At 39.0% G+C, this 14363-nt stretch overlaps 1 protein-coding gene across 2 annotated transcripts in view; it reads right to left on the reverse strand.

Annotated features, from left to right (window-relative positions):
• Positions 1-13464, reverse strand: part of LOC111869914 (host cell factor) — a 162496-nt gene extending 149032 nt beyond the window's left edge. For both annotated transcript variants that reach the window (XM_023861804.2, XM_023861795.2), the window contains exon 1: positions 13270-13464. In XM_023861804.2, coding sequence (XP_023717572.1) covers positions 13270-13429 — 160 coding nt within the window. In that variant the 5' untranslated portion in view covers positions 13430-13464. The remainder of the gene's footprint in view (positions 1-13269) is intronic.
• Between the last annotated feature and the right edge of the window lie 899 nt (positions 13465-14363).

A 14363-nucleotide genomic window follows, 5' to 3' on the forward strand; every position in this document is an offset into this window, starting at 1 on the left:
AGTGAAATGCTACATTTGGAGCATAGCTCTGTATGGGGCTGAAACATGGACACTTAGGGCAGTAGATCAGAAACATCTGTACAGTACATTATTATAGTGTAATAATAATGTTTTTCATGGATAAGAATTGAATCCAGTTATACGAATCAAAGTGTTAATTAGAGTCAGTGAGCAGAGGAATATCCTACATGAAATAAGAAAACGGAAGGCTAATTGGATTGGTCATGTTTTACGCAGAAACTGCCTTCTAAAAGAAGTTATCGAAGGAAAGATAGAGGGGCGGATAGAAGTGACAAGAAGACGAGGAAGAAGACATAAGAAGATGCTGGATGACCTTGGGGACAGAAGAGGATACTATCATTTGAAGGAGAAAGCTCTAGATCGCATTAAATGGAGGAATTGTTTTGGAAGAGACTGTGGACCTGTCGTCTTGACAGATTACTGATGATGATGATGATGATACGAATCACCATTGCCACTAGTCAATTCAGATAATCGGCAATCTACTGTAAATGGAATTGTTATGGTTTAAACAATCTTTCATATAAATCCACCACAGAACTTCTGAACCATGATATCACATTCCTGATCCCATTAACTTCACAGTCAGGACTGCTGGACTCTCACATCATCCACAGATTGAATAGATTCACCTCAGCAAGAAGAGGCTTTGATACCTCTTGTATAATGCTTGCATCAGGCAATGAGACAGAGATGAAGCCGTGACGGGAGGAACAGAAGAGTGCGATGCTACCCAGTAGGAAGCATTCATGTGGTAAACGAACAGAGGTGATGAAACACATTTCAGTGATCATGTGATTAATGAAAAAGAGATGATGAAAATGTTCTGGCAACAGGTGAACCTGGGTCAAGGTACGCAGAAAAAAAAAAGTTCAAACAATCCTGTATTCATCTAATCACAGCTTCACCTCAAACATATTGCCTAATGCTAGAACTATACGTGAGCCCCTCCAAAATTAATTAACCCTGAAGATGAGAACTGGAAGATTTGCCAAGTGTTGCAAACCCCTCAGCATTTTATGCAGCTTAGTCCCAAAAGCCAAAGCCACACATTAAGCTCCAGTTGTGGAAGGCCAAGGAATAGCATGTAGGACTGAGTTCAGATACTTTCTATCATTTGTCTCTTTTTGAGGGTTTAAACAATAATAAGAAATTCTGAAAGTGTATATCAGAAGAGAAAAATGAGCAGCAGCTTGAATGGAGGTTAAAATAAATTACTGAAACTTTGATAGGTACTCCACTACAGCAAGAGAGAAGGGATCTGATACTCAAAGATATTCAGCCTGGCCTGTACCAACCACAGGCACCCACTTCTACTGGGACAGCTTATACAGTCATAATGTGTCTAGCTTGCTCGAAAATGTTGCAGATGAAGGACAAAGCTGAGCACTTAATCATGCCTTAATCCAGCCCTTACAGCAAGACTTCAATGCTATAACACATACTGGAACAATAAGACTTTTATTTTGCAGTCTTTTCTTGGACCAAACTCAGCACTAATGTTTGAGCAGGTACTGTTGGAGACTGGTAGACCCACATTTTGCCACCTCGGCTAACAGGTGACCACTACCAAGATCTCCTGTTAAATAGTTTGTCCGATATACTAGAAGATGCACCACTGGCAGTCAGGGAATGCATATGGTTGATGCAAGATGGTGCCCCAGCACATATCAGATGTTGTGCAATACATTTCATAACTGATGGATATGTAAAGAAGTGCTCACTATGTGCCCCTACGCTCTCTGATTTGAATCCTCTCAACTTCTACCTGTGATGGTACTTGAAAGCTTTTGTGCATTTAGCTCCTGTTCACAACACAGACACTTCACCAGCACACTGAAAATGCCTGTCAGACTGTATGCAACTATCCTGAGATCTTTGATTGGGTTTGACAGTCCATGACAAAATGTGGCCAAGCATGAAGTCTCATGGTGGAACTTCTGAGCCCTTCTTGTAAATGTGTCCTTTCAGTGCTGTAACTTGTAAAGAAAGCATTTTTGGACTCATACTTCCATGAACTTGTTTTCTTGTTTTCATACATGGAACTCCCCTAAAAAGTCCGTCAGCAAATTTCACATTCAGCCTGCATATGGCATTAAGTGTTACCTACATTTGTGATCATTTGAAAGAAATCTGTGAAAGTACTGTGGCTTCATTTACTCCCAAGTAGCCTTGGCACTTTCCACAGGCAGTTCTGTGGTGAGGCCTGGCAGACAATGGTTCAATGATGAATCAGAACAATGCAACATCTGCACTGTCACTGTGATGTGCAAAGCTACTGAATGCCTCTGGTTGGGAGGTGCTGCCATACTGGACTTACCACCATATGAATACTTTTGTTTACCTTGGTGGAGCTACTTTGGTGATGTTGGTTTGAATGAACAGATGTCATTAAGAAGGCTGTTACAGCATCACTATTTAACAGATAATACAGAATTGTGATGGACTGCTTCCATCACCACTGCAAAGTGGGCCAGATAACATCAAAACCTGGCAAAAATTATTTTCCAAGGACTACTGCCACACTGTATATCCTATCAAGCATTTAACCCTCAGTTTTAGGAGATGCTATACCTTGTAAAACAAAACTGGAAGCAAAATATCTAACTATAGGCAACAGTAACAGAAGTCTGCAGTATTGTTTTCATATTTCAAAATTCTGCCAGAAGTATGTGATGCAATTTACAAAGCCCAAGGGACCATAATATAGCAAGGTCTTGATCATTCTGTAACATTCATTTGGCAATCCTCTTTTTGTATCTGTTTCCTTTAATGTATCCATGTTACAATTATTTTATTGGAGATACAAAATTAATACATATTACAGTCTTGACACACATAACAGATACACATTTGGTACTAAAAATGTAACATATTGCAGAGCTGGGCCATGTGCAAAGCTAACGACAGGTATAAGATATCATTTTGATAATAAGACATAGCACTTGACAAGGCCTCTATATGAACATCATGTGGAGATCTTCAATATGGTTTAGAGTTCCTGGATGCAGGTGGTGGTATGTCAACCACTGGTGAGTTGAAGAAACGCTGCAAATAAGGTGAATAATCTAAAAGTGATTGGAAAATTGATAAGCTCGGTGACATCTACCTCTGAAAATCCTTTAATCTACAACAGGTTAACATTGTTCTGTGGCTAATTTCTTTAACTGCGCCGTTACACATTTCCTAAAAAGTTCAAATTCACTGTCAATATCCAGCTCATAAACCACTTCATGTAACTTCTTCAACATATTGCTGCAGGTAAAACATTTAACCTTCAACACTTCACTTTCAGGGGAAGAGCACTTTCTTCCTTTGCAGCTGTGTTCTTTTTGCTGGATGACTGAGACATTCTAACAATCGACTGCTGTGTCTGCTGACATAGCAATCTCCTCACTGTGTCTGACGAGGTTTCCTTCCCCAGCATCCTCAGTGTCTTAACCATACACTGAATTGGCCTGAGCAATAAAAATGGTTGTCATTATGAAACTAAAATTGAGAGATTATCATTCTTAAAGCAAAACCATACACTGTTTTCTGCTTCGTTCTGAGGTTCCTGTTACATGGGAAGAAACAGAAAGAAAATTAACAGAAGATTTCCTAGATACTATGGCATGGTACAAGCAAAATGTGCTGAACAGGCAGCTGATCAATGCGGCAGCATATTTTACAGTTATAAAGAATCAAACAGCATCATTCTGATGACAACAGCTGACCACAAGTAGAGTTTCCTGTATAATGGGGGGGGACTTCTAATTGTGGCATTTTTCACAACTACACATATTAATGTTTTTTACTTTAAAGACAATTTGCTACGAGATGGGCACACAACACATTTCCATTGAAAATGTACTTAATGAAACTGTATTCATGCACTCAGCTGAGTTCCAAAGAAAAACTTTTCAACTATAAACTATCACAAGCCAGATGTGCAGTCAAAAATGGTTAAGGGATTTTGACAAGCAAATTCCGCATATTTGGCAACCTACTGCTTGTGATTCAAATAGCAAGTGCCTTCCAAAATTGGTTAATGTGTACTTCAGTAAGTACCAAACAACCACAAGGTTCTGTGGGTGAACAGGACCTTAACAGAAGTGACATAATTTCAAGAATACAGAGGTCTGAAACTATGGTACTTTCTAGTGTACATCATGGTGGAAGTAACCATCTCTACATGCAAGCAATTATGTTCAAGGTCAATACAAGCATTACTTTGCAAACAAAGGAGCAGTTCCTTCGCAGAATAAAATAGCATTCTAAGCTCAGCATAGGTCTAGTAAAAGGAATTGTACTGAAAATGTCCAAATCTCTATCATGTAACACTACCTTAAAAATAAATAATAAAAAATTCACTTACCTAAATGTTTTGAGCTTTCCTCTTCACTTCAACAGTTTTTATGAAGTCATGCACTGCAGCAAACCATTTTGGTGTTAGCCAGATTTCTTCGGTAATTCTTGAGAATAAGTCAATGAAGGTTTTTAATTTTTTGTTTCACCTCTTCCAATTTTCTCCAAAATTTTCAACAATACAGCTTCCCTTACTTGTTTGTTTTTACACTGGGCATGAGATAAATCCCACAAACATTCTTGTTTGCCATATACAGAATGTCCGGATGGTTTCCAAAATAAAAAATGTATATCTCAGAAACTAATTGTCATACGCGTATTTGGTTTATGTCATCAGAAGGGAAAACTTTGAAAGTTTTCTTCATGCCCGGCTTACAAGCATGCCCTAGGTAGTGACCTTGGGTGAGATCAATAACGATGCTGACACCACAGGAACAGGTTCAATGCGTGTTGTGGCTAGAAGAGTTGTAATCTCTTTATAGCTATCCAGCATTGTTTAGAACACAATATGGATGTCAGCCTCCTACATGGAAAAGCATTTGGTTCTGGGACAGCAAACTGAGGACTATAGGTAGTCTGTTGCGTGTAAAATCTCCTGGAAAGGCACAGACCTCTGAAGAAAAGTCAATCGCATTAGAGAGGCATTCCAGTGAAGTCTGCACAAATCAATTCATGCTGCTAGCTTGCAGTTACATACAAATTCCAGGTTCAACAGTGCATGATGTCCTACACAAAAGGCTTCACCCAAGAGCGTACAATATTCAAATGATTCATGCACTAAAACCGAGTGACCAAGTTTCACGCACAAACTACGCTGTAGACATGCTAAAAAGAACTGATGCATCAGCCAATTTCTCCTGCCAAGTGTGCTTCTCGGACAAAGCAATGTTCCATATCAATGGAGTTGTAAACAACCACAACTGCAGGATTTGGGGCAGTCAAAATCCACAAGTCACATGTGAGTTGGAGAGGGGCAGCCCCAAAGTGAACGTGTGGGGCAGCTTAATGCATGACAAGTTGGACCGTTTTTCTTTTTGGAAAAGATTGTGACAGGACGTTCATACTTGGACGTGCTGCCCAAATTACCACCTCAAACTATCCTCCAACAAAATGCGGCACCACCACATTTCTGCCAATATGTTAGGAATCACCTAGACAGAGAGATGGCTGGGAGATCGATCAGCAGAGTGAACCAATCGCTTTGCCTCCTAGGTCACCAAATGTACTCTCAATGGATTTTTTCTTGTGGGGGTATGTGAAGAACACTGCCTATCAATGACCTTCAAAACCTGAAAGCCCGCATAAGGGACGATGTGGCTATGGTAACATCAAACATGCTTACAGCAACATGGAACAAGGTCGAATATCATCTGGATATTTGTCATGTCACACAAGGGAGCATACATTGAAATTTAATGAGACAGTTATAGACTCAGAAAAAACTTTGATAGTTCCCTCTTTGTAATGGTGTAACCCACAAATGTATATAATGAATGCTTTCTGAGATATTTTATTTTGGACAGACACCCTGTACTTCAAAGAATCTGACAGGTTTACAATATTATATTTAAGCATCCTGTTACACTCACACAATATATATGAGACAAACTCCGTCTTAAGTGCAACAATTTAATTGTAGTTCTTTCTTCTTCCCTTCCTCCACACTACATGTTTCGGCCCTAAATTGCCATCATCAGGTGTGTATTCTTACGTAGCTGCTACACTGCCCGTAGTTTAAAATTTAAAATCAACAGTCTTTCCAATTGTATGTATGTATAAAATCTTTGTTAACCTACATGCATCAATTTGATTTCTAAAATTGGCACTTTTTTAAAACTTCAATTCAAATTAAAATGTCTATAAATTTTCTGTTCTTTTTCTTTTTCCAAATTTTTAAAAATTAAAATTTTCTCAGGGTACACGCCCTATGTCTATAGTCCTGCAGCGGCCACTTCTTGTTTTATCACTGTTCAGGTATTGTTCTGTGTAGGCTCTCTGTGTGTGTGTCGCTGCTTATCTTTAATACGTGTGCATTTAACAAGGTTAACAAAGATTTTATACATACATACAATTGGAAAGACTGGTGATTTTAAATTTTGAACTATGGGCAGTGTAGCAGCTATGTAAGAATACACACCTGATGATGGCCATTTAGGGCTGAAACATGTAGTGTGGAGGAAGGGAAGAAGAAAGAACTACAATTAAATTGTTGCACTTAAGACGGAGTTTGTCTCATATATAATCTGACAGGTGTTTCCTCATCACACTTTAATGGCATCTTTGAGCAAGCAAGAAAGTGCAAATAGAGTATCATTGAAATAATAAATGAAAAGCAAAGACACCGTCCAAGTACTTGACTCCCTTAATGACTGCTTGTGTCTGCATGGATGTAATAGAGGCAAGTACAAGTCTAGTGACAAGAGGAAGTCGGTGGGAGAAGGCAAGTATGACAGTGAAGGGAATGGATATCTATTCACTTAAATCACCTACCATTTGAAACCCACTACTTTGATATTGGAGGTAATGCTCCTGTTTACATAGGTTAGGTAATTAAATGCGAGCAACTAGCTCGAGTAACTCCTCATACTAAAACCTTGTAATCAGGGCCATATTAATAGCTGTCAGATATCTGATCATGTGAGCTTTATACACTGCTGTATCTACTGATGCAGAATGTATTTGTCATAGTATTCATCCCACTGAGCACAACATGGCTATCTGTTAACATTCTGTTCCCAGCTGTATCCACTACCGTTATGACAAGGTTGTTACTGTATGCATACCCAAACATCAAACATCTATCTGCCAACACTGTGTGTCCTCCTGCATCCCCTGCTCTTAGCACCTCTATGCTGGTTTATTAGAGGTTTAGAAAACACAACAGAGCATTTTTTAAGAAGCATCCTAAAACATTTTCCCATTAAAATGGATTTTGATACACATCACATACTTCTTGCAGAATAAACTACCCACACTGTTCAAAGATAGAAAGAAGTGTGGGATGTACAACACATGGGTAAGGAATCACCAAATTACTGATTACACCTAACAACTTTTAAAATAAACATATTTTAGTTACTTGTCTGTAACTGGTTCTATATCCATCAGGCATATTTGTAGCCTAGATTGGATGGAGGGATTTTTACAATGGAATAAATAAATAAATAAAGGAAACTTTTTATGCACCATGAATCAGTGACAAGATGGTGTAGCCAAGAAGAAAAAATTTGTCTACATCACCAGCTCAAGCTCATCATTGGATAAGAAAGAATGGCTATGTTTTCAACAACTCCAGTGATTCTGACAGTGATGGTGACATCAGTATAGTTAGTTTGGTGGGAAAGGACATCAGTAATGGGTTTATAAAGGATGACCCTATAAAAAATTTAGAACCATGTGAAGGTGTGTTAGGTGGGTCCCTGTCACCATGGCATGGCGCGTCCTCAGGTTGCAGATGGAGGAGACACCCTCCAGTTTTGGAGGGAAGCTGCAAATATATTGAATAAGCAGTCAAGGACAGCCGACAATGGGTGGCCCCCGCTTGGAGGTTGGGCATGGGGCTAACAACTCGCCATAAAAAATCATTATGTTACAAAAATGAACACAAAGCCTCAGACCTGGATGGATTCCTTGGATAAATGACCTAAGCTAATGAAAACAAATATAAGATTTGGCACTTGGAATGTATGAAGTTTGTACAGGGCAGGTTTGCTCAGGGCAGTGGCAGAAAAAATCTTAAAATATAAGTTAGATTTAGCGGGAGTACAGGAAAACCATTCAGTCCAGAACCTTCTGTCTTCTTGTCTGTTGTCCAAAAACATAAAAATTGGAATATACAAAACTATAATTTTGCCTGTGGTTCTGTATGGGTGTGAAACTTGGTCTCTGATATTAAGGGAGGAACATCGACTGAGGGTGTTTGAGATCAGGGTGTTGAGGAGAATATTTGGACCAAAGAGAGATGAAGTGACAGGAGGTTGGAGAAAACTGCATAATGAGGAGCTTCATAACTTGTACTCTTCTCCAAATATAATTAGAATGATCAAGTCAAGGAGGATGAGGTGGGCAGGTCATGTAGCACGAATGGGGGCGACAAGGAACACGTATAGGATATTGGTGGGAAAGCCAGAAGGAAAGAGACCACAGTGAAGACCAGGGCCTAGGTGGGTGGACAATATTAGAATGGATCTTAGATAGAGAGGATGGGACTTATCTGGCTCAGGATAGGGACCAGTGGAGGGCTCTTATGAACATGGTAATGAACCTTTGGGTTCCATAAACTGCTGGGAAATTTTGAGTAGCTGCAGAATTGGCAGCTCCTCCAGAAGGGCTCAGCTCCATGAGTGAGTAAGTAAGTATGTGAAGGTGTAAGGGTCATTACATATGTACCTCAAAATCGAGGGATATATCAGGCCACTGACCACTTTTGTGGTGACATGTTTTCTATTTTTGTACAGCTGTCAAACTTATACCAAAGCCAGAATATAAACAAATATTAGACATCATCCGAGTCTCTAAAATGGGATATTATAATGGACAAAATGAAAGTATGTGTGCCTACCATAATATTGATGAGGCACATGAGAGGACAGGCCTAGGGATTACTGCAGCACAAACCCCATGACTGAGACTCCAGTAGTTGGAAAGCTAATGAGTTGGAATTACTGGGGGGAAAAATTTTGGAATTCCAGCACTTCAGTGATAATATGAACACTGATGATGAAGCAGCCAGGCTTTATAAAGTTTGATATATACGGAAGTTATGTCACCGTCAACACAACAAATATTTAGTTTTTATTTTGGATCTTTATACTGCTACGTGCTTTGGCCTGTTTTAGAGCATCTAGTTGACAGCTTCAAAATTTCCCCTGGACAATGATGCATAATACCATGGGTAGGCTGCCTATGGATGAGGACAGACAGTCAGCACAATCCATTAGACTGCCTTCAAAACATCAGAAACCAGGGGGGGGGGGAGTAAGGACAGCCTTCTACATCCTTCAATATATATGGATGGTGTAGTCAGGTCCAACTAATATCTTGTCCCAGAACATGATCCTAAGGAAAACAGTAAAATGGAGCAAGAAAGTCATCCTGTGGCAACCAAACAGTGGCCTCTTCAATTCTCTCGGGGTTTACAAAGCCTAAACCCCTGAAAGCATACTGAAATATAAGAAAAGCCTGCTGGAAACATCCAGATATTGGGTCGGAATGCCAAACAGATAAGACACTGAAGAAAAGCCAGAACTCCAACTAACACCATCTACACGAATCCCTCACAAAAATACCCAGGAAAATTGTTGGGGGGCTTGGAGCAACACCAACTGAAGACAACTGTGGAGCCTGAAAAGAAGTATCCAACCAAACCTTGCAAAATTTGCAGTGTTCATATGATGTGGAAGGGAACCAGATACATTTTCTCTTTCTGCAACACCCCTCTTCATAAAGGATTCCCTGAGAGGTACCACACCCCAAAAAATTACTAACAAGCCTGATGAATATGTACACAAAGTCTGAATAATTTATGTCCATTAGAAAATAAGTTATGGCAATATGAATGATGCAGTGTAGTCTAAGGCTGTTTAACTGCCCTGTCGACAGGAGGGTGTATTTTTTTTTATTGCTAGTGGGTGGGACTAAGTCCCTGGTACTGTGGCTACTTCTGGCCTATTGTACCAGCCCCAGATGATAGGTGAGGGTGATTGTGGAGCAATTGGTGGAATGAGGACTGGCGGGGGAAACCGATTACACACATTACATATATTATTTATACACATATGAGAGTTACAGAGAGAAATGAGTGTTCATATATAATACCCACGTGAAAAGTGAGAAGATTTCAGCACAAAATTCTTCATGTCTGAGTACCAAACATTAAACCCCTTCATATAATTATAAAAAAATTTTGGCAGATGGGTCACTACTGGATAAGAGAGAATAAAATCAAAATGCTTTGTGCTCACATAACAGTAACTGGTTGCAATGGGTGCTGGGTTTGAATACTCCCCTTGAAAATCCCTCATATGCCTTGCGCAGGAGACCACGGTGTACGGTTTCAGATTCCGTGTTTGCCCTTTTTCCAAATATGAACTTGTAAGCATGAATGTGAACACTTTATAAAGGCACAAGGAATGGGTACATAGCAATGGGGAGCGTGCATGGCATCTGCCATGGGCTGGATTTGATCTGTTGACCTATGGACTTGATGTCTGTACTGGTGGTTTGAAAATGTGTGGGAAGAGATGATGCAAGTAACTTGTGTCCCTCCTGCCAGACAAAGTGATCTGCAGCAGGCTCTCACATAATTCCCCTGTGGCATTACATTCAGACTTGTGGACACCCACCACATACAGAATTAGGACTACAAACACAATATGAACTGCTGATATTTCAATAATTTAAAATATCCATTAATGCCCAGCATACAGGATACTGCTGGGAAAGCCGGAAGGAAGAAGACCACTGCAAAGGTGGGTGGACAATATTAAAATGGATCTGAGAGAGATAGGATGGGATGGTACAGATTGCATTGATTTGGCTCATGATATGGGCCAGAGGGCTCTTGTGAACACGGTAATGAACCTTCAGGTTCCATAAAATGCTGGGAAGTTCTCAAGTAGCTGCACAATTGGCAGCTTCTCAAGAAGGGCTCATCTCCATGAGTGAGTGAGTGATCTATTAATGCCTACCCATCCCCACAGATTCTGCATTCAGAGCATCTGTGAAGCCTCATAATGTGATCTTAACATTTCCACATAATCCAAAATCGCAAACTGGTTCAGCACCATGGTTACATACTTTGTCTTTCAATATCTGTGACTGCATTACACTGTGATAGCACATCTGACAACTTATTAATGCTGTCTGGATGAAATACAGAATTCATAAAGCTCCTCAAACTCAGGCCATACTAAATATCAACATTTACTTCATGGAGTGAAATAATGTGTATAAGATGTGTATTTTCTGTGCTCCAATGAGTGTTGTTTAGTGTACACATGTCAAAATAAAATTAAGCCTTGTTTGAAAAAATGCCAATTTGGGATCAATTCCACCATGTAAAGTAACTGAAGACACCAGTTACAAAAATCACTGATCACTTGACTGCACAGAACATTTAACTGTGGTTTTGTTAAAAACAAATTTTTCAGTAATTCTATTTTGGTCCTTGCAAGCTTTTAGTGGTATTCCTTTTTCTTGTGCAATGTGCTTAACAGGCTTACAAGGTGAATATTTAAGCCAGATTCAAGTACTGTCCAATTTCTGTCAATACTCAATGGCTAACATTCTGGTTTCCTGTCTAAACATGCCAGTCCTTGCTTTATTAACAAAATTTTGAATAGCACTTCTGTAAAAAAAAATCAAATCCCATGCAAATGTCTTCTGTATTTTATTTGACACTTCATAATAGAGTTACACATCACATAATATTCAAACAAAAATCACTTTATGTTCTAGTGTAATAACATGATTCAATAACCATTAGGTTGTGTTGGTTGACATAAGATCATCTAATATTCACGTACAGAGTATGTTTTATGTTACCCAGTAAGATTATAAACAAGCACACCACTTTACTGCAACAGTTCAAACAATTACTTCAAATTTCATGCACTGTGCACTTATTCCTGCAATTAATAGGTAGAAATTACTGTACATCTCTAATGAGTAACTTCATCCCATCTATATGTCTACACACATTTACTGTGAAAAGAAGATAATGAAACTTCGGTACCATCAAGAAAGCCCTGTATGCACAGTATGGTTCCTTCTGGGTGTCATCATTTCTATCATTTTTCCAACAAGTCATCCACATTACAGTCTTGCAAACCCAACCTTCATATAAACTAACAGCCTGTTCAGTTTAACGCCTAGTTTCCAGTTTCTGTGACAACCAAATAATGGTACGTTATGGGGCTGTATACTAATTCCCACGACATTAATCCATTGGTCTAGCACACTTAATTGGTTAATTTATCAAACAAAATGTTATTCCTAACGATAACTGCCGGAGCTGTGCAAGAAGTATGCTTACACAGAATTTTCTGCATTGTAAACTTCATACGTGTGACGTTCGTGATATCCTGATAAAACTATCGACCAAAACAGTTTCCAACGATTCAGACAAATCTGCCCCCGCCCCACAAAAAAAAAAATCCCTGGATGTGGAACGTATTTTCAACCAATTTTCGGCAAAGTTCCACTCAATTACTTCACATTTCGAGTTAGTCGATGAAAATTAAACACGAGCTTGACATTACACTTTACCAATGCTATGTACTGAAAACTAAATATATAAAGAAATCAATCACTGAAACATACAATAAAATACACTGAATTATTCAATAACACAGGGCCAAGATATTGCTAAAGGTATTTTCATCCATTCATGTGTACTACTAGCAGAGACAACGGCAACGAATAATAATGGCGGCTCCTTCCCCGGATGTATACGAACCAAATGAACGTCAAGCGTCTATATTGACTAAATTAATACGGAAATATTACATACTATACCCACTAATAAACCATGTAATCCAAACCCTTTCTAATTTATTGCTTTCGAACTCTATTACAAAAATCTGTCAAGACATAATCAAATAGCACATAAATATAACAAAATAACCTATCATAATATAGATCATGTTTCGTACTTGGAGGCTGCCATATTGGAAAACGCCAATAAACCGCCAAATCACGAATATTGAACTGGGCGAAACATTACTGAGACATAGTGGTTGAACAAACCCAAATTAACTGAAATTTTATTTAACACCACCAGGTACTCCCTTTCTGCTGTACGATATGCAATGACAAAGTTTTCAACAAATATATACAGTGACAACAGATGTCGCCATCTTAGAAGCCAAACACTGGTAAATAAAACGAAAGTCTAATTACCTGTATTATATACATGAAGTTCGTCGACAATGCCTTCATTTCCGCCTCCAAATACCACCATTAAATCTTTGATTGCAACAGCACGATGTCCATGTCGAGGTCTTGGCTGTGGCCCAGTTGGATTTGTCACTCGCTTCCACTTTAGTATGGGAGCCGCCATGTCAGTACATATTTCCTTGCGGTAACCACCTACTAGCCAACCCTACACACGTTACGCTCAAGAATCACAGAGTATATCAAGTACGTACAACATGATTTCAACCATACCGGAAATATGAAAGTCCATGGTGACGGTTGCACGTTCAGTTCACCACATAGACATTCGTCAGCAATTGGCACAAACCAAAATTAATTTTACGTAATTTACAATTTTACATTTCAGGGAGTCTTGTTGTGCAGAGTGGTTATGTTGTGTGTGAGGTCTACATTCAGTATGAAGTAGTATGGTGTATTGTGAGACTTCCATGGATTCTCCAAACACTTTCAAGGGTTATTCTCCTAATTAAGTGTAGTCTACCAAACTATACGGCGTCACATTCCATACGTAAGCTTCTTCCCACAGACAGCAGATGAACATTGTCCGTTTATAAATGCTCTACCTTTGTTATATTTCAACAAATATACTGTGTGCAGAACTGTCAGCGAATTGCGTCGGCACGGTTTCAGGGCGATCACACGGTACAAAATATTCTCCATCTTTCCTCATTCCTTTCTCCCCCAACCCATTTTTTTTTTCTAAATGGAAATCAATTTCTGTTGATTGTTCATGCGATGACCATAAATCCACACCACTCTAAATGTGTTTTGAATAATATTACATAAAATTGTTTTAGAAGCTACACCACCAATAATGATTTTCTTCTGAGTTGAAGTACTAAAAAGTAGATGGGGCAAAATTTAGGCTTGCGTTGTCTCTGATGGTTATAATGTTTCATTTCTTGTAACACTTTGTTAATGTCTCGAGAGTCAGCTTTACCCCGCAATGCTTTTACTGTCCTCTAATCACTGTTCGCTGTACTTCTCCAATGGGATTAACACAGATCAATTTCAGCACTGATCCTATTACCAAGAAAGTTATTTCAGTTATAAGATTC

Source organism: Cryptotermes secundus, unplaced genomic scaffold (assembly GCF_002891405.2).
Source record: "Cryptotermes secundus unplaced genomic scaffold, Csec_1.0 scaffold958, whole genome shotgun sequence".
Taxonomy (NCBI): domain Eukaryota; kingdom Metazoa; phylum Arthropoda; class Insecta; order Blattodea; family Kalotermitidae; genus Cryptotermes; species Cryptotermes secundus.